Here is a 20,774-nt window from a genome sequence, read left to right as displayed (position 1 = left end):
TAAACAGCTGTGGTCCAAGTACTGATCCTCACAGTATCGTACTAGTTACCATCTGTCACTTGGAAAAAGACCCATTTGTTCCTACTGTTGTTTCCTATCTGTCAATCAGTTCTCTACCCATGTCAGTACACGAACCCTTAGTTGCATGCGTTTTAATATTACATGCTAATCTCTTACATAGGACCTTATAGAAAGCCTTCGCAAAGTTTGAGTAAACTATCCACTGGCTCTCCCTTACTTAGATCTCAAAAAATTCCAATAGATGTCTCAAGCATGATTTCCCTTTCGTAAATCTATGTTGACTCTGTCCAATCCAGTTATCCTTTTCACGTGTTTGGCTATTAAATCTTCTATAATGGACTCCAGCATTTTCCTGACTGCAGGTGTCAGGCCAACCAGTTTAGACTTCCCTGTTTTCTCTCTACATTCTTTTTAATGGGCAGGGTTACATTCAGAGTTTATGAAATCCTGAAAGACAACTACCAACGTACTCATTATATCGAGACACACTTCTGGGATATCGATTATCAGCCCTGGGAATTTACCGGTCTTGGATCCCATCAATTTCCCCAACACCATTTCCTTACTAAAACTGATTTCCTTCAGCTCCTCCATCTCTCTACACACTGTGTTCCTCAACATTTTTGAATGTTACTTGTGTCCACCTGTGTGAAGTCAGCACCAAAGTATGTATTTAATCAGTCTGCCATCTTTGTTCCCTATTTTAACGTCCCCTGTTTCTGACTGTAATGAACCTACCTTTGTCTTGATTAATCTACTTTCTGTTCACTGGATATTCTTACGCCGCTAGTCTACTCTTGTACTCTACTTTTCCCCTCTTAATCAATGCAATTGTCCTCCTTTGCTAAAATTTAAACTGCTCTCAATCCTCAGGTCTGTTGCTTGTTTTGGTCAATTTAGCCATTCCTGATGAAGGGCTTAACATCAACTCTCCTGCTCCTCGGATGCTGCCTGACCTGCTGTACATTTTTCAGCGCCACACTTTTTGACTCTGACTCTCCAGCATCTGCAGTCCTCACTTGTTCCTCCTTGGCCAATTTGAATGCCCATTTGTAATACTATTCCTCATTTCTCTTTGGCATTTTTCCTGTTTTATTTTTGCACAAGACAGAAACAATTGTTGCAGTTCTTCCATGCGTTCTTCAAATATTTGCCATTATTATCCACTGTTATCCCTTTAAGTAATGTTCCCCAACTTAACCATAACCAACTGGAGACCCATACCATTGTGGTTTCCTTTATCTAAACTTAGGACTCTAATCCTAGAATCAACTATGACTCTCCATCTTAATGAAGAATTGAATCATATTATGGTCACTCATCCCCAAGGGGCCTCGCACAATTAGATTGCCAATTATTCCCTTCTCATTACACAGTACCTAGTCTAGAATGGTCTATTCTCTAAAGAAATGCTTTACAAATTTGACATTCCATACTATATTATGTGCTTGCCAATACAAAGAAAAATATTGCCAAACATTTCTTCATGAAAAATATCTTGTGCCAATTTCAAGCATCTGGGAAAACGAATTGCAACCATTTTCAATATTGATGCTTGAAATGTTTTAACTGAATTCTAAAGAAGTGAACACTATCATACACACCCTTTTTTTATTAAGACATGTATGATGTAACATGTCAGGGTAATTATTGTCTATACACAATTCCACTCATGATCATGCTTGGTGACATTCCTTACTACACCAAGTTGCCATCGCTCTTCTATTCAAATAGTCTAATTAACCCCAGAACCTATCATTTGGCATCAGATCAACTGAAAACATATAGTGAATTAACTATATGCTAGCTAAACATGTTGCACATGCAACATGGATCAATATAAAAGTTCTGAATTCAAGCTTAAAAGTAGTCACAATTTTACAACTAAATTTCCACTCAACAGACTTTAGAAATATATGCAAGAACTTCACTTCTAGAGATCACAAACGTATGAGAGTCATAGTGGCATTTGATTTAGTGCTTTATGTTTATCTCTTGGATTAAGTACTCATGGTTGGGTAGTCCACTACGAACACTATCAACTGTTGGGGACATTACTCAAAAGACATAATTACATTAATTTGATTGTTTGATTGGCTAATTGAATCCAGTTGGGAAAACACAAATCATAATTTGGACCTGACGATCAGAACCTAATCTGGATATTTAAAGAAAAACACTGGGACTTGCACTCTCTTCTGTTGGAAGGACAGTTTGGAGTCCAGTCTTTATTTAGCTGTGAGCAATACAATCGCTGACAAATTTTGATTAGTAAAATTCAAAATAAACAAATGTCAACTATCTCTTGAACATTGATAAGAATGGTGAATAAATCATCATATATTGCGACACCACTTGTGTCAATTAAACTATTATACTAGGGTGTAAGGATCTGAAAGGGTCAACACTGAGGAGTGCCTGAAGCACCATCCAAAATGATGATACCGTACAGCTCAGTATGAGAGCATCCTAGGATTTCACAGGAGTAAGACCTACAATCTGGATTTTCCTCATAGTCTCTGCTAACAAAGTTGATATTCAATCAGTGTAACCAGGGCACAGTTGCTGTCATGCAGCAGATTCCATCTTGCTTAAGACAAGAACCTCTTCTGATTAGATTACTAAGTGGCTTTACTCTATCTCACTAGGCCAAGTAGACTCTATAGATCCTTCTCTGAAAGAAGATCGTGGCAGCCATTATACTGCATAGTATATAATAACAGAGAGCTTATACAACATTATGAGCCAGGATTAGGGTCGCTCATGAAAATAGACTCAACAGGAAAAGTAGGAAATATGAATGAAGTCAATCAACAAATTCTGGATAACAAAGAAGTTGTCATTTGTCATTTGTGTAAATGATTTGGATGAGAATATAGGAAACATGGTTAATAGCTTTGCAGATGACACCAAAATTGGTGGTATAGCGGAGAGTGAAGAAGTTCTCTAAGATTACAAAGGGATCTTGATCAATTGGGCCAATGAACTGAGGAGTGGTAGATGGAATTTAATTTAGATACATGTGAGACGCTGCATTTTGGTAACATGAACAAAGGCAGGACTTACACAGTTATTGGTAGACCCCTGAGGAGTGTTGTCAAACAGAGAGACTTAAGGGTTCAAGACTTAAGGGTGATAGTTGCAACACAGGTAGTAAGGGTGGTTAAGAAGGCATTTGGCACAATTGCCTTCATTGCTCAGACTATTGAGTACAGGAGTTGGGATGTCATGTTGTGGTTGTACAAAACATTGGTAAGGCCACTCTTCAAGTACTATGTACAGTTCTGATCACCCTGTTATAGGAAGGATATCATTAAATTGGAGAGAGTACAGACAAGATTTACAATGATGTTACCAGCACTGGAGGGTTTGAATTATAAAGAAAGGCTGGATAAACTGGGATTTTGTTTTCACTGCAGTGTAGGAGGTTGAGGGGTGACAGGTTTATAAAATCATGAGGGGCATAGATAAGGAAAATAGCAAAGATCTTTTGCCTGTGATTGGGGAGTTCAAAACTAGAGGGCATAATTTTAAGGTGAAAGGAGAAAGATTTAAAAGGGACCTGAGGGACAACTTTTTCACATATAGTGGTCTGTACATGAAATGACTACCAGAGGAAGAGGTAGATTCACATACAATTGCAACATTTAAAAGACAGTTGAATAGCTACATGAATAGGAAAGGTTTAGAGGGATATGGGCCAAACGCAGGAAAATGGGACTCGTTCAGTTTGGGAAACAAGTTGGGTCGAAGAATCTGTTTTAATGCTGTATGACTCTATGACACTATTGTTATTTGGCACACAAATTGTGGCTAAACATTACCATCTGCACACCCCTCAAGAAGTTAGACAAGAATACAAACTTCCTACCTTATAAAATAGGAGAATGAAGTTAATTGCGAACGCGACAAACAATGCCAGCATCCTCATGTTGTAGAAATTGCGCGCAAAGTAATTCTGAAAAGGGAGGAACAAATAGATTGTGGAAAATTTTACTATAAACAAAATTATTTATAAAAACATTCAGTTTAAAACTTAGCGTAATTAACATTGAAAAGCAACACTAAATCACTTCTTCAAATGCTATGAACCAAGGAAGATTTTAATGAAAATAAAGACAAAATAAGGATGGGTGCCCCACAACTCAAGAAGGACCTGAAAGGTCCCACATTTGATCCATGGTATGTACTCGATTCTATGGTCAGAGCCCAGCCATCCTTGCTGAAAGCATACATCCACAAATGCTGTGTGAAGAGAGAATCAGGCTTGACTATCATGGTCCCTGCACATAGGTACTGGGAGAACCATTCAGGCTTCAAACCTGTTCTGTTATTCAATGAGTGTATGGCTTACTTTCATTCCACACTCTCTGATACTCTGTTAATAAAAACCTAGCAATCACAGTCTTGAAAGTTGCAGTTGACCGAAGATTGACTAGGCGAATTCAGGAGTAAGCAACAGTACTTAGCAAAAGTGTGCCTGTTGTTTTCCAAAAATGAGTCATCTCCCACAAGAAAGCTGAAAGTTTTAAAAAAGGAAAATAGGGAGGTTTTCAGAATGAAAAGTGGAAAGCCAAGGCAGTGATTTTCAGATGGGGTACAGGAGATGAACTACTGCTCATTGTAAATTCTGCCTAATTTCCTTCACTATTGACCTTTGTCAGAAAGAAAAATAATGGCCGATGGGTATTTCTCAACAGGATTTCTCCTTTCTCTCAAAGTAAAAACTGATGCCCACTTCTCCAAGTTCAACTTCTCATGTTGGCTGAAATTTTTGGAGGCTCCCAGTGCTTGGTTGGAGGTAATAAGTGGAAGAAATCTGGTGGAAGTTCAGGTGGGCTAACATATCCATCACATTCATGCCATCACTCTGTATATAACCAACAGTAGGGAACGGTGGTGGAGATCTGACCTTCTCTGAAATCATTGAGGGCCTTCAGGTGTTGGATGAGATCTTTACTAGATTAGGTGAGTGTCAGGCATACTTTGGCAGATTTTGTTTGGGCACAAGATTGAGTTGGCTTCTAACTGGACGTGCTTAGAAAGGGATTGTCTTTAGGAAACATCCCTCATTGCATTCATCAGCCAAACTAGCCAACCCCATGTTTCTGGGTTTCTCAGTGTCCTCTTTGTTTGCCAACTCTTCCTGAATGTACTTCTAGCTGTCCCCACTGGTCCCAGTGGCACTGCTTAGTGTTACTGTTGGTCCTCTGATTGGCCAGCAGCTCATGAGGGTCATGACCTTTCTTCTCAAAGGGAACTGCTGGGTGCAGACGTGTTTGTATAGGGACTCCCACAACTGGCCACTCTCAGGACTCCCTCAACTTTCTGGGTAGAAAATGATGTCCGAAGAATTATATCTAACTCCTTCTTGCAAACATTTAATGTTTTGGCCTCAACTACTTTCTGTGGCATAGAATTCCAATGGCTGAAAATTTCTCCTTATCTCAGTCTTAAATGTCCTACCCTGTATCCTGAAACTGTTACCGGTGGTTCTGCACTTCCCAGTGATCAGGAACGTCCTTCCTGTGTTTTCCCTGTCTGATTCTGTTAAAATTTAATAGGTTTCTATAAGATTCCTCCCCACACTCCCCATTCTTCTCAAGTTCCTTTTCAAATATGTTTTCACTGAAATATTGCACCCACGAGCAGTTTCTGTTGATATGCCGTAATTTTCTTCCAGAAGGCAGATTCTTGCACTTCCGGTTCTTCAACCTTCTGTGCATGTTGCTGTCGTCTTCTTCGCCGCCGGGACTTATTTTCTGTATTTCTTTCCTCTTTTTCCCCATCCTCCCCTCTGTAATCCAGAAATCAAGTTGTTATTAAAACTGTCAAAGTATTCAATAATTCAACCTTCCATTGTGATGTATCATACATAAGACATTCAAAGGTTAGGTGAATTGGCCATGCTAAATTGCCCATAGTGTTAGGTGAAGGGGTAAATGTAGGAGAATGGGTCTGGGTGGGTTACGCTTCGTCAGGTCAGTGTGGACTTTTTGGGCCGAAGGGCCTGTTTCCACACTGTAAGTAATCTAATCTAATCTAATCTAAAACTGCACACTTGTTGAACAGGGGGACTTTTTAATTCACTCTTGGGACATGGATGTTGCTGGGCAGGCCCGTATTTATTGCCCAAATGGCAGCTGAGTGTCGCCGTGGATCTAGAGTCACATGTAGGACAGACGAGGTGAGGATGATAGATTTCCTTCCCTAAACAGGATCAGTGAACCAGATGGGTTTTCCCTCCAACAGTCGGCAATGGTTTCACTATTCTTAATCCCAGATTTTTAGTGAATTCAGATTTCACCACCTGCTTGAACTTGAGACCTCAGGATATTATCGGGTTCCCTGGATTAATGCACAAATTACGGAGGCATGGGATTGAGGGTAATTTAGCAGTTTGAATCAGAAATTGGCTAGCTGAAAGAAGACAGAGGGTAGTAGTTGATGGAAAGTGTTCATCCTGGAGTTCAGTTACTAGTGGTATACCGCAAGGATCTGTTTTGGGTTCACTACTGTTTGTCTTTTTTATAAATGACCTGGATGAGGGCATAGAAGGATGGGTTAGTAAATTTGCGGATGACACTGAGGTCGGTAGAGTTGTGGATAGTAACTAAGGATGTTGTAGGTTACAGAGGGACATAGATAAGCTGCAGAGCTGGGCTGAGAGGTGGCAAGTGGAGTTTAATGTGGAAAAGTGTGAGGTGATTCACTTTGGAAGGAATAACAGAAATGCAGAGTACTGGGCTAATGGTAAGATTCTTGGCAGTGTAGATGAGCAGAGAGATCTTAGTGTCCAGGTACATAGAATCTTGAAAGTTGCCAGCCAGTTTGATAGGGTTATTAAGAAAGCATAGGTGTGTTAGCTTTTATTAGTTGAGGGATTGAGATTTGGAACCATGAGGTTACGCTGCAGCTGTACAAAACTCTGGTGCGGCTGCACATGGAATATTGCGCACAGTTCTGGTCACCGCATTATAGAAGGATTTAGATTATAGAAAGGGTTCAGAGGAGATTTACTAGGACGTTCCTTTGTATGCAGGAAAGGTCTTATGAGGAAAGGCTGAGGGACTTGAGGTTGTTTAGAGAGACGTAGGTTGAAAGGTGACTTAACTGAGACATATCAGAGGGTTAGATAGGTTGGACAGTGGGAGTCTTTTTCCTTGGATGGCAATGGCTAGCATGAGGGGGCATAGATTTAAATTGAAGGGTAATAGATATAGATCAGATGTCAGAGGCAGTTTCTTTACTCAGAGAGTAGTGGGGGATGGAACGCATTGCCTGCAACAGTAGTAGACTCTCCAACTTTAAGGGCATTTAAATGGTCATTGGATAAGCATATGGACGAGAATGGAATAGTGTAGAATAGATGGGCTTCAGATTGGTTCCACAGTTCACTGCAACATCGAGGGCCCAAGGGCCTGTACTGCGCTGTAATGTTCTATGATAATACCACTCTGAGTTAAGGCCAAGTTTTGTCTCCATGTGAAGTAAGAATAGTGAATAAGGGATAACTTGTCTATGGGGTGAGGATGTAATTAAGTCACTGTTTTGAAATTATATATTTTATTTTACAATATTTTATAAGTAATACTGTATATCAAATCACTGAACAATTTGGGGAACGGAAATGTCAAGCTCATTTGAATAAAGTAGTTTATCTGCAGTGCAATTTGAGATGATGAAAAACCATTTTATTGATTCACAGGAAGCCTCAGTTTAACAGTTCAACTAAAAAACAGCATCTTTGACAATGTAGCGCATTCTCACAGCGCTGGAGTGTCAGCCTTTCCTTTTGTGCTGAAGTCCTAGTTTGGTAACCTTGTAACTCAAAGTCAACAGTACGATCAACAGAACCACAACTGGCAATGTAGCTGCATCCAACGCTTTTTTGGAGAAAATGCTCCGATTTCAGGTTCTTAAACTCACCAATTGTTCTAACAAACCAAGGTAAATCTTCTCTCCCACTGAGGACAGTAAGTTTGTGGCGCCACACCAAAACTGGACAGGTTCCAACTGCGGGAGACTGATCAACCAGGTTACCAAACAGATGGAGTTGAAGATTTGCCCCAATGTCCCATTATGGTGCAAATATTATACATTTCATTTGATAAAAATCCTCTGTGTGAGCCCTCACTTCATCAAAAGGAAATCAATAATAAAAGAATTCTGATTCATAAAGTTACTCACTCAGCTTTCTCTGACTCAACTTTATGGTCTTCTTTCTCATTTGTCTCATCTTCCTTTGTTTTCTCCTCCTAGACGTACATTGAGAGTAAAAAGATTCAGGAAAAAGCAGGGATTACTTTTCCGTACTAAATCATATTTATATGAATTTTTAACCCCATGAAATTTATTGCATCGCAACGACTGACCAAAGGAGCAAAACATTACTGGATGTAGAGAACAGAACTGGATCAGATTATGAGGCAGATCCCGATTGAGGAAAGGAGATGCAAAGAGGGACAAAGGTGAGGATTAAATTTTACGTACTGGTTGATTAACTGAAACATAAGCAAGAATTTATCGCAGACACAGGCAAACCTGTGCAACTCTGTACAATACTAAACAGCTCCAATGTCCATATAGCATTACCAGTCATGAAAAGGCATATTAATTGCATGCATTAAGCAGAAAAATGTCACAATATTATTAATGATTTGAAATTTGAGGTAAAACCAGTGAGATGTTTTAAGCCTGGTTTCAATGTAGACTCAAACAAATGGAATGAAATTAGGAAATTAGTAATTATACTGGATTTATTCATAAAGGTATTAATGTGATGAATACGAACAGTTAGGGTCAAGAGGTCTCTGATTTAATGAGACTGGTAACCTATAAAAAAATTCAAATAGAACGAGGAACCATGTGGATACATATGGGCTAATTTAGCAATCTCATCATTCCAGCTGAATGCCACATTCAAACCGAGTGCACAGTGGAGAAATGGAAGGCTAGGACAGAATTTTTCAGATGGTAGGGAACACACTGTCACTCCTGATGGCTTCCCCACTGCTTTGTAAGCTTTAATTGGCCAGAGACAAGCCTTCTTCCACCAAATGGGTAGGATGTTCCATCTCAGAGACCTGTCAGCCATCAGACTGACCAAGAGCTCTCCAGTACCAGCAGCTATACCAGGAGTGGTGACTAATGCTGGGACTAAATCAAGTCCTGCAGAACACAGACCTAAATGCCCAGGATGCAGTGAAGTCCAGAGGCCTTTAAGTGAGGCCCTTATGAGGGTCATAAATTACCACTTAGGAGCTGCTTCCTCAATTTTAGAATCAAAAGGCGTGTCGCTGGAAAACACAGCAGTCAGGCAGTATCCGAGCAGCAGGAGGGTCGACGTTTCAGGCATAAGACCTTCATCAGGAATGAAGGAGGAGGAAAACTTCTTCAAGGTGGGCATCCTTGGAAGTGGCTTCACAGTAAGATTACAGCAACTAGGAGAAAGTGAGGACTGCAGATGTTGGAGATCAGTGTCGAAAAGCACAGTGCTGGAAAAGCACAGCAGGTCAGACAGCATCTGAGGGGCAGAAGAGTTGACGTTTCGGGCATAAGCCCCTCATCAGGAATGTGGTCAAAAGCCCTTCATCAGGAATGTGGACATTCCTGATGGAAGGGTTTATGCCCAAAACAGCGCTTCTCCTGCTCCTTGGATACTGCTTGACTGCTATGCTTTTCCAACGCCACCCTTTTCGACACTGATCTCCAGCATCTGTAGTCCTCACTTTCTCCTTCCTCAATTTTCACACTGGCAGGTGAAAGGTTCAGGAGCTAAGGGTAAAAATTGGGAAGTGATCCTGTTCAGGCTTTGTTTTTAATTCATTCATGGGATGTGGTCATCACTGGTTGTCCAGCATCTACTGCTCAACTCAGGTTTCTCTTGAGAAGGTAGCAGTGAAATGCTTTTTTCAACAACTGTAGGCACACCCATAATGCAGTTAGGGATTTCCAGGATTTTGAACCAGTGACAGCGAAGGAACAGTGGTATATTTCCAAATCAGGATCATGTGTGGTTTGGAAGGGAACTTGCCAGGTACATGCCAGTGTGTGTGCTGCCATTCTTATTGTAAGTGGTAGAGATTGTGGATTTGGAAAGTGTTATCTAAGGAGACGTGGTAAGCTACTACAGTGCATCTTATAGATGGAACATATCACTGCTATCTGTGTTCATGGTGGAGCGAATCAATGTCAAAAGTGATAGATGGGGTGCCAATCAAACACGCTGCTTGGTATAGGATTTTAATTGAGCTTTTTGAGTGCTGTTGGAGCTACAGTTTTCCAGCAAGTAGTTAGTACTCCATCACACTCCTGACTTGTGCCGTGTAGATGATGGACAGGTTTGCAGAGTTAGGAGTTAAATTACTCATTGCAAGGCTGCTAGTCATCAACCTGCTCTGAGAGCTACAGAATTATATGGTAAGTCCAGCTCTGGTTAATGGTTATCCACTGGCAATCAGTGATGGTAATGCCATTGAATATCCAGGGACAATAATTGGATTTCCCCTTGTTGGAAATGGTTTTTCCTTGGCACTGGTGTGGCACAAATGTTACTTGCTACATATCAGCACAAGCCTGGATATTGTCCAGGTCTTCCTGTGCTTGGACATGGACTGTTTTAACATTGAGGAGTCACGAATAGTGTTGAATATTATGCACTCATCACATAATTCAAACTTCATGATGGAGTAATAGTTATTGGAGTAATAGTTATTGACGATGCAGGTCTGGGTGGTTAGGCCAATGACATTACCCTGAGGAACACTTATAATTATGTCCTTGGACTGAGATGACTGACCTCCAACAGCCACAAATAGTTTCCTTTGCAACAAGTACGTCTCGACCCAGTGGAGAGTTTTGCCCAATTCCCATTCTCCAGTTTTGCTACTGGTCACATGCTGCCTTGATGTCAAGGTCAATCACTCTCATGTGCCCTCTTTTTCTTCTAGTTATTCACAGGATGTGGGCATCACTGGCCAGGCCAGCATTTATTGCCCATCCCTAATTTCTCAGAAGGTAGTTAAGAGTCAGCCATATTGCTATGGATCTGGAGCCACATGTAGGCCAGACCACAACAAAACAGCAATCTCCTTCCCTCTAGGACATCAGTGAACCAGATGGGTTCTTGTGACAATCAACAATAGTTTCAGGGTCATCATTAGAATTTTAATCCCAGATTTTTATTGAAATTCCACTATCCACCATCCTGGGTTTTGAAGTCACGTCCCCAGAATATTACCTGGATCTCTGGATTAATAGTGATAATCATCACCCCTCTTGAGTTCAGCACTATTGTCTAGGTTTGGATCAAGGCAGTAAAGATGTCAGCAGCTGAGTGGGTCTGATGGACCCAAACTTAGCATCCAGGACAAAAGGTTATTGTTGAGCAAATGCTGCTTGCTAGTACTATTGAAGACAGCTTCCATCACAATGCTGATGATCAAGAGTAGAGTGATGGGACGGTAATTGGTTGGGTTGGATTTGTCTTGTCTTTTATGTACAAGACATAACTGGGCAAATTTTCATCTTGCCGGTTAGACACCAGTGTTGGAACAGCTTGGTTAAGAGTGTTGCTCGTCTTGGAGCACAAAGCTTCAGTACTATTGCTGGAATATTATCAGGATCAATAGCAGTATCCAGTGCCTTCAGCTGTTTCCTGGTATAATGTGGAGTGAAATAAATGAGTTGAATATCTATATCTGTAGATTACATTCTGGGATTGTCTGAGTCCAGGTTTTCCCAGTTTTCACTGTGTGACATGAGTGTTCACAAAACTGCAGCTACAGCAGTTACCAGCTTCCAAATTTTGAGCATATGAGAAAAGGTTACAATGCAGCATTAAACTAGAATCAATGATTTATCTGGCTTCACATATTATCATTGTATTGTTTGGGAAAAGAAGCAGTTTTCTTTCTTAACAGAATGGTAAACCAACCCTCAGGTGAAGGTGGGCAAGGGGAGACAGGTCATCCTCGCATCATAAGTAGCTGCCTGTGGTCTTTGTCCTCAAAGGGTTCCAAATGGGCGACTGGCACAGCTTAGATTGCCAGCCCCCATAATAAGAGATATGAGCATTGGGAGGTGGCAAGTGAAAGGCGGGAGAGAGAGGATCCAGAGAATGCTTCATCACCCTCTTGGGAGAAGACCAGAGGTTGAAGGGGAGAAAAAGGACTCTCACCAGCACAGTCTGCAAAACATCATTGATAAACACAACACCACTTCAAAAACACGGGGGTCCATCACCTCCGCTTCTCCAGTCTACAGAACAGCTTCAGGATCGGTAAAGCATTCTCATCTGTGATGGTTAGTGTATTTCCCTTTTTTGACTATTTTAATGATACATCGTTTATAAATGGCTGCTTCTTAACAAACTCAATGAAATATCTGAAAATTGCTTACAACAAGTCAACTTCCCTTTATTAAGTAATTGTAACCATGCAACCCACCCCCGCCCCCACCACCAAAATCTAACACATTGCAAGAGAATGGCTAACGTTTTGTGTTACCTGTTGGATGCTTTGAAGTTCTGGAAGTGGAACAGTGAGGTAAGGTGGACTAATTAGATCCCTCACTCCAGCATTTGGATTGTGTGGTATTAGTTTGTACTGGCCTCCCTCACGCCGTAGGTCTAATCCAAAAATATCAGAAAGGAAGTCACTCTCCTCAGTGATAGCTGTTAGGTCAGTCAAGTCTTCAGAAGGCAGGGTTGATTGTGTAACTTTTCCCTCTCCTTCACCAACTTCACCTCGTACCTCATCATGTGTCGGATCTGGCATGTTAGCTAGAAGTTCTGTAACTTTAATCTTCTTGGCTCCCTCAACAAGGCTGCCCCCCAAGAAAGTGCTGTACATGATGCGGAAGAATCCACGGAAAACACTAAATACAAAATGGGAGAACCCGATCAATAAACTCCAATAGAAGGCAAACAAGGTCATAACCATGTCCTTCATTGTCATTTTCTTTATTTTCTTCATCTGCTTTCTGAGGCTTTTCATTGTGAGTAACTTCATGAGAATCATCACATTATACCTGAGAGCCATTAAGGCAGATCTAATTGTTGTCATGGAAAAAAAGTTCATTTTGGGATCTTCTTCCTCCATTTTATCCTTTTGAGACTCCTCTTTACTCACCGATCTCTCAGTAGAATCTGACTCTGAGATCTGTGCAGCTAACTGCATTTCAAAGATTGTGTCTTCACAGAAATTCACAAACAGTTCCATCTTTTCCTTCTCTCCTCCTTCATTCACAACATCGAAGATGAATTGTCTCTTGGACTCCTTTACTTGTGGCTTCTCCCATTGAGTCCTGCTGGATTCACTGATCTCAAAGTAGACTCTCTCAATTCGCTTGGCACTTCCCATAATCTCGATGCGGCCAAGAAAAGGCTGAAAATAATTGAGAACACTCTCTGCCAACTCCAGGAAGGTCTGCAGGCGAGTATCATGGGGCATGTGCTCCGATAAGTTGGTCAGTAGCACTGCAACATTAAAACCAATGTCTTTTGCAGGTTCATGAAATCTTTCAACAAACTCTTCATAATCCAGCATCTCATTCTCATCAGTCTCTGCACAGGAGAGTAGGAATTCGGTTTCTGACTGTGTGTAGTGTTTATGACTCTCCATAGCCTTCTGGAAGTCCCTCTTGGAGATTAGACCTTTGCTATCAGGATCATATTCTTTGAACGCATCAGATGACGTTAGGTTCTTTAACTTAAGGAACATGTCAAAGAATTTGAGAATCATTTCCACATTGTTTGAGGATTCCACCAACATGTCTACCATCTGCTTGCCAATAGTTCCATTGACGACATTACCTGAAGTAAATAGTTCACGTAATGTTACATTTGGTCCATTATCAATCCTTTATTATCAATGTCTCTTCACTTGTACTTTAAATGTCTGTTTTGCATAATAGTGCATGATCTCATGCAATAAATTCATAGAATCCCCACAGTGCAGAAAGAGGCTATTTGGCCCATGGAGTCTGCACTAACCCTCTGAAGGGTATCGCACCCAGACTCAGCCCCCTCATGTTATCCCTGAACCCCCATTTACAATGGCTAATCCACCCAGCCTGTATGCCCCTGCACAATACAGGGTAATGTAGCATGGCCAACCTACCTAACCTGCACATCTTTGCATTGTGGGAGGAAACCAGGGCACCCGGAGGAAATCCACACAGACACGAGGAGAATGTGCAAACTCCGCAAGACAGTCCCTCAAGATTTGAAACGAACCGGGGTCCCTGGCGCTGTGAGGTGGCAGTGCTAACCACTGAGCCACATTGCCACCCTTAAACAATACAGCACCGCCTCCATTTTGCACAGGAGTGTTCGTGACTCTGAATTCAAATTCTTGATGGGGACTTGAATCTAGAAGCGTTTGACTCTGAGGCAAGACAGCTGCAAACTGAGCCATGAGTGATAATTTGATTGCTTTGATTGAATCAGACTTGTTCTGATATTGCATCTCAGTGCCTCACATTTTACAAACCAAGGTCTTCATTTTATCCCCCCCCCCCTAGTAAAACGTAAGAACGGGTATTTGAGAGGTTAAAATAGAGGCATCTTCGTCCCTCCTGAACAGGATTGTCCTTGTGTTTTGACACTGGGGAATCGCATTTCAATTTTTCCTCTTACTTGTGTTACCAATGCGCAAATTTCAGAAAGATAATATTTGCCAAAACAGTTACTGCGAATTTTGAGAAAGCAATTCCAAAGCAATAAATTGATCATTTAAATAAAATGAATAATAGATGAAAAATGACCATTAGAATGTCACAGAGCTAACTCATTAAACCATTTTTTGGCATCTCAGTTAAGAGCCGGCACAGGGCCAGCCAGCCTTATCCCCTCACCCGCCCAACAGGGACCCTGTCCCTTGCATTTGATTGTTGGGTTTCCCTCCACAAAGTGAGTACCTGGAGTGGTGGAATGAGAGCATTAGATTTAAAGGAATATTATAGGTGTAACATAGATGGGCTTTTTTTTTCAGAAAGTGATTAATAGGAAAACTCAAGATTATGGTGTAAAAGAACTGTGGATGCTGTAAATCAGAAATAAACACAGAAATTGCTGGAAAAGCTTAGCAGCTCTGGCAGCATCTGTGGAGAGAAATCAAAGTTAATGGCTTGAGTCCCGCAACCCTTCCTCAGAACTGAGAGGGTCACTGGATCCAAAACGTTATCTCTGATTTCTCTCTTCGAATGCTGCAAGAATATGCTGTAATTGGCCATGTAGCAGAAACGGAAATTTAGTTATAAAGCAAGAGCAATGTATCAGAATAAGTGAATTTATTTCTAGATTAGATTAGATTAGATTAGATTACTTTACAGTGTGGAAACAGGCCCCTCGGCCCAACAAGTCCACACCGACCCGCCGAAGAGCAAACCACCCATACCCCTACATTTACTAAATTTCCCATAGTGTTCAGCACTGCATAGATTAGGTGCATTAGTCAGGGGTCAATGTAGAGTAATAGGATAGGGAAATGGGTTTGGGTGGGATACTCTTCGGAGGATCAGTATGGACATGTTGAGTTGAAGGGCCTGTTACTACACTGTAGGGATTCTAAATAAAACCTTAAAAATATCAATAGAATTTTGGGTATTAAATATGTAACAGGATAGAGGAGTAGAAAAGGTAAAGATAACTTTATACCAAACATTGCTTGATCCAGAATTAAACTATATGCAGTTTTGAGGGCCCCACTTTAGAAAATATATTAAATACATATAGCATAAAATCACCTGTATGATCCAGGGAAATGAAACAATGGTTATAAAGAGGAATGTACAATATAAGGACTACTTCTGCTGGAACAGACATGGTCTGTTTATGGAAGTTATGAAAATCTCAATAAGGTTTTGGCTGATTCAACAGATGGTGGTTCAGTGATTATAGGGGTCATTAACTTAACATTATTACTTCAAGTGAGCCCAGTGTTCAAGACAAATGTTCTTATATACAGGGTTGTTGGGACATTGAATTCTTTGCCACAAAGTGTTTGAGACAATGACTATTCTATCTTCTGAAGGGAAGCTCTATAGATATTAAGAACGGCAAAAATACAGGATTACTCTGGCACTGAGCTGGGAAAACCATTATGGGCCAAATTTTCACTTTCTATGCTGTGAACATCAATGATTATTTTCAAGAAAAATGCTATTGGAAGAATAAGACAAGGTGATTTCAGAATGAAAAAAATATCAAAGTTAAAAACAGTACAGTTTGGACTGAGATCAATGTACAGAGACAGAGGGTAGTGGTGGGTTTTTTTTCAGACTGGAGGTCTGTGACCAGCAGTGCTCCGCAGGGATCAGTACTGGGTCCACTGCAGTTTGTCATTTATATAAAGGATTTGGATGAGAATATAGGAAGCATGGTTAGTAAATTTGCAAATGGCACCAAAACTGGTGGTGTAGTGGACAGTGAAGAAGGTTCTCTAAGATTACAAAGGGATCTTGATCAATTGGGTCAACAGATTGAGGGGTGGCAGATCAAGTTTAATTTAGATAAATGTGAGGTGTGACATTTTGGTAACATGAACAAGGGCATGGCACACACAATTAATGGTAGGGCCCTGGGGAAAGTTGTCGAACAGAGAGACCTAGGGGTCCATGTACATTGTTCATTGAAAGTTGTGTCACAGGCAGACAGGGTGGTTAAGAAGGCATTTGGCATCCTTGCCTTCATTGCTCAAAACACTGAGTATTGGAGTTGAGATGTCATGTTGCAGTTGTTCAGGATATTGATGAGGCCACTTTTCGAGTACTGTGTACAGCTCTGGTCACCCTGCTATGGGGAGGGTATTATTAAATTTGAGAGGGTGCAGAAAAGATTTACAAGGATGTTACTGGGACTGGAGAGTTTCAGTTATGAGGAGAAGCTGTTTTTTCTTCACTGGACTTAGGAGATTGAGAGGTGACCTTATAGGGGTTTATAAAATCATGAAGAGCATAGATAAGGTGAATAGCAAAGGTCTTTTCCTAAGGTTGGGATAGTTCAAAACTAGAGGGCATAATTTTAAGGTGACAGGAGAAAGATTTAAAAGGGACCTGAAGGGCAACTTTTTCGCACAAATGGTTTAACTGCCAGAGGAAATGGTAAATGCAGGTTCAACGTTTAAAAGATATTTGGACAGGTACATGAATAGGAAAGGTTTTGAAGGCAGGCAAACTGGACTAATTTAGTTTGGGAAACTTGGTTGGCATGGAAGAGTTGGTCCTAAGGGTTTGTTTCCATGCTGTATGACTCTATGAGTCAATGACTCTATAACAGACAGAAATAAGAGCACAAAATTAATTAAGGTTTTATTTATTTGTTAAATTTTTTGTGTCTAATTTTATTTCACAGACTCACCTTCCAACATTGAAAGCAGCATTACGACCATATCCTTCTGAAGGTCCATCAACTCCTTCAGCAGCTCAATTTGGCTAGAATCCTAGAAATTGTAACATGTAGATACTGTAATAAATAACCTTATGGTTTTAATTTTGCTGTACATTGTTAAATTTCTATAATTGAATTCTAACGATCAATGCCGTGAAGAAATCATCATAAAAATTACTTTTTTCATTTATTGTCTACTCTGAATAAGCTAACTGTTGTTCAGTAAACTTAGAATATTTCTTTCTCTTATACTATTTTGTTTTCCTAAACTTTTGCATTTTTCCCTGCTAACTTGTCTCTTAATTCTCTAGATGTTTTTGTCCTTTAGCAATCTATTGCCTGGAGATAGGCACAGAAATGGAGGCTGGAGTAAATACCAAAGCCTTTCTTTATTTGCATACCCACTCACTAACCTGGGACAGTTTCATTTGCATGTGGGCAAACACATGAAGAAAGCCAACCACTGCATCCCATAGTCTGCTATGTGCCAGACTTTGCTGATTTCCAGTGCAGGGGCCCTATAGAAATAAACAGAGTTTAGCACAAAACTAAAGTATTTACATTGCACTAGCTGACCAATAAATCTTTTCAACCAGAATCCATTTTTTGTGCAAGAATCTTGAATCATAAATGGCAACATTTTTTTTCAGCTGATTTGCACTCTCACTCTGAGTCAGATGGAGGTGATTTCAACTTCCACTTCACGATATCTGCTCATAATCGAGACTGATTCTCCAATGGCAACCGAAGCAAGATAACTCACTTCCTGCTTGTACTTGGGTATCTGACACTTCAAGCTACATTAGAAATTGTCCTAGAGTTTCCAATGTAAAGGTGATATTGATTTTTACAATTATAGTCTTTTGTTGCATAAGGAAAGAAGCTTTGGAGACAAAGGCGATGATTTTAACTTGAGACGCACAATGAACAAAGTGTGGGATGCTGGCAGAGTCCATTAGTTGCCTGATGGTTGTTTCTGGAAAGAGGCACAAGCCATTTTGAGGCTTAGGTCTTATTTACTTACAGCTGGGAAGCTCGTCCCTTCAAAGAGCCAGGACAGATCTAATGTACCAAATGGTCTTCTTCTGCGCTATACGAACAAATTGAAATGAAACCCTCTCCCTAAAAAGCCCCTCATGCTAGGTTGATTGAACCATAAAGCATTGGGATTGATAGATTATTCAAGTGTTTTAATGTAAATGGAGCTAATTCAGATAACTAGGCTAGCCATGACCTATTATATTGGGAGTACGTGTTTGAGAGGCTGAATGGCCTTCTCCTGTTCCTTTCAGATATTGCTTCCACTAAATTTTGAACTTTATACAACTTTTCTGCCATACTTAACAACAAACAAACTTGAAAGGATTCAGAAAATATTTACAAGGATGTTGCCAGGGTTGGAAGGTTTGAGCTATAGGGTAGGGGCTGGGGTATTTTCCCTGGAGCGTTGGAGGCTGAGGGATGACCTTAACGAGGTTTATAAAATCATGAGAGGCATGAATAGGGTGAACAGACAAGGTCTTTTCCCCAGGGTTGGGGAGTCCAAAACTAGAGGGCATAGGTTTAAGGTGAGAGGGAAAAGATTTGAAAGGGACCTAAGAGCCAATGTTTTCATGCAGAGGGTGGTGTGTGTATGGAATGAATGGCCAGAGAATGAAGTGGAGGTTGGTACAATTACAACATTCAAAAGACATCTGGACGGGTATATGAATAGGAAGGGCTTAGAGGGATATGGGCCAAATGCTTGCAAATGGGACTGGATTCATTTAGGACATCTTATTGGCATGGACATGTTGGACCAAAGGGTCTGTTTCCAAGCTGTACATCGCTATAACTCTACGACTATATAATTTATATAAATTATTGGTATTAATATGTTCCTAGAAAATGGTTTGGCAAATCATTCTGCTATATGGGTCAATAAAGCGAGCTACAGTGAAATGAACACTCATGCATTATAGTACCCCAGGTTCTGCTGCCTGCAGCAAATTAACACACCACCGTTCGCTGGACTGGGTAAAATATTTGGACTGGGACTGGATTGGGTAAAATATTTAATGAGTTTTTAAGTTATAAGTTACAGCTAATCAGGAGTCTGATTAGGACCTGTGTAATAAAGGAATAAATCTCACCTCAATTAATCAGATTGAAAGATCCTTACTGAGGTACAGACAGTTCTGAATTAGGATAGAATATTTAATTCAACCTAAGATTGTGAACAGGAAGATGTAAAGAGAAACGAGATATGGAAATAAAGGCAGCCTAATGAAATAGACAAAATAGACAAATATTTCTGAAAATATTTTCAAATTTTTAATTTTCAAGTAATCTCCAAAGATAATTAATGTCCTCATAAATGAGAGTCCATGATCGTAGAATTCAAATCCCAGTACCTGCAAGATTGTGAGGCAGTAATTAAGACTGAAGACTGATCATGTCATTGTACACTTGAATCTCCTGATTTTTATTTGTGGTGAGTATATATTTAGTGTAAATACCACACTTTCAAGTGCTGTATATGTTTGACCAGATAAATTGGACAACTTAACTGTACCCATCAAGAAACTGACAAATCGTTTCTGAGCTAATTCTTAGTAACAACCTCACCATTATTTTCTAATTCAATAACTGGGCTATTACGGTGAATATGACATAAAGCTAATACATCTGATCTTTTCACCAACAAGCTTAACTGAAGAGCAGTGATGGTTCTCAGTGATGATTCTACCTGAATGTACTCAGTAAGTGTGTTGAACACTTGCTTTGCCACATTGATTGCCTTTGAGAAATTGCGCTGTCCCTGTTCATCAATGATGTCCTTCCCAGAATAAAACCAATAGAAGTCACTGATTGATTCCTGGAGGCAAAACAAAAGATAGTGGTCATAATTATGGACATCCAGTGTATAGTATTTTAGGAGATGCAAATGGTTTTCCAACATATAAGAAGTTTAATGTGCACAGAAAGCCCGGGGTTGTGCATTAAATCAGAGTTCACTGTTCTTCCCAGTATTTTAGCATTCTCTTAGGAATGTGCAATTTCATTCAATATGCCATCTTCTACAAATACTGTGTGATAGTTATTGCACAACTGAGATGTTATCAGAAAATAATATTGCTCAATTACTTCATAAATTGATAACAATCAACTTAACATGTTTGCTCCTACAAGGATTGGGTAATTCCCTTATATATTTTGTGCTAATGAGCTGAGGTAACAGATATATCGAGTCTACCCACACAGCACAGTATTAATTAGCTGCAATAGCACTCTGCTTTTTACTGAATTGTTTCAGAACGACATGCATACGAAATACTGTGAAATGTTAAAAAAAAGGGTAATAAAACTGCAGGCAATTTAC

The 20,774-nt window shown here is 40.2% G+C and overlaps 1 protein-coding gene across 1 annotated transcript in view; it reads right to left on the bottom strand.

The window, feature by feature from the left end:
* The window catches only part of ryr2a (ryanodine receptor 2a (cardiac)), a 769,474-nt gene that overhangs the window by 49,995 nt on the left and 698,705 nt on the right, over positions 1 to 20,774 (bottom strand). Inside the window, exons 85-91 of the mRNA XM_087991236.1 lie at positions 20,142 to 20,270; positions 17,827 to 17,931; positions 17,384 to 17,465; positions 12,531 to 13,837; positions 8,212 to 8,279; positions 5,668 to 5,818; positions 3,893 to 3,979 (exon numbers count right to left, since the gene is read on the bottom strand). Coding sequence (XP_087847362.1) covers positions 3,893 to 3,979; positions 5,668 to 5,818; positions 8,212 to 8,279; positions 12,531 to 13,837; positions 17,384 to 17,465; positions 17,827 to 17,931; positions 20,142 to 20,270 — 1,929 coding nt within the window. The remainder of the gene's footprint in view (positions 1 to 3,892; positions 3,980 to 5,667; positions 5,819 to 8,211; positions 8,280 to 12,530; positions 13,838 to 17,383; positions 17,466 to 17,826; positions 17,932 to 20,141; positions 20,271 to 20,774) is intronic.

This window comes from Chiloscyllium plagiosum, unplaced genomic scaffold, assembly GCF_037043375.1.
Source record: "Chiloscyllium plagiosum isolate Xiang-an unplaced genomic scaffold, Cpla_swu_hap1 HiC_scaffold_10, whole genome shotgun sequence".
Lineage (NCBI taxonomy): Eukaryota > Metazoa > Chordata > Chondrichthyes > Orectolobiformes > Hemiscylliidae > Chiloscyllium > Chiloscyllium plagiosum.
This window is presented reverse-complemented; position numbering and strand designations above follow the sequence as displayed.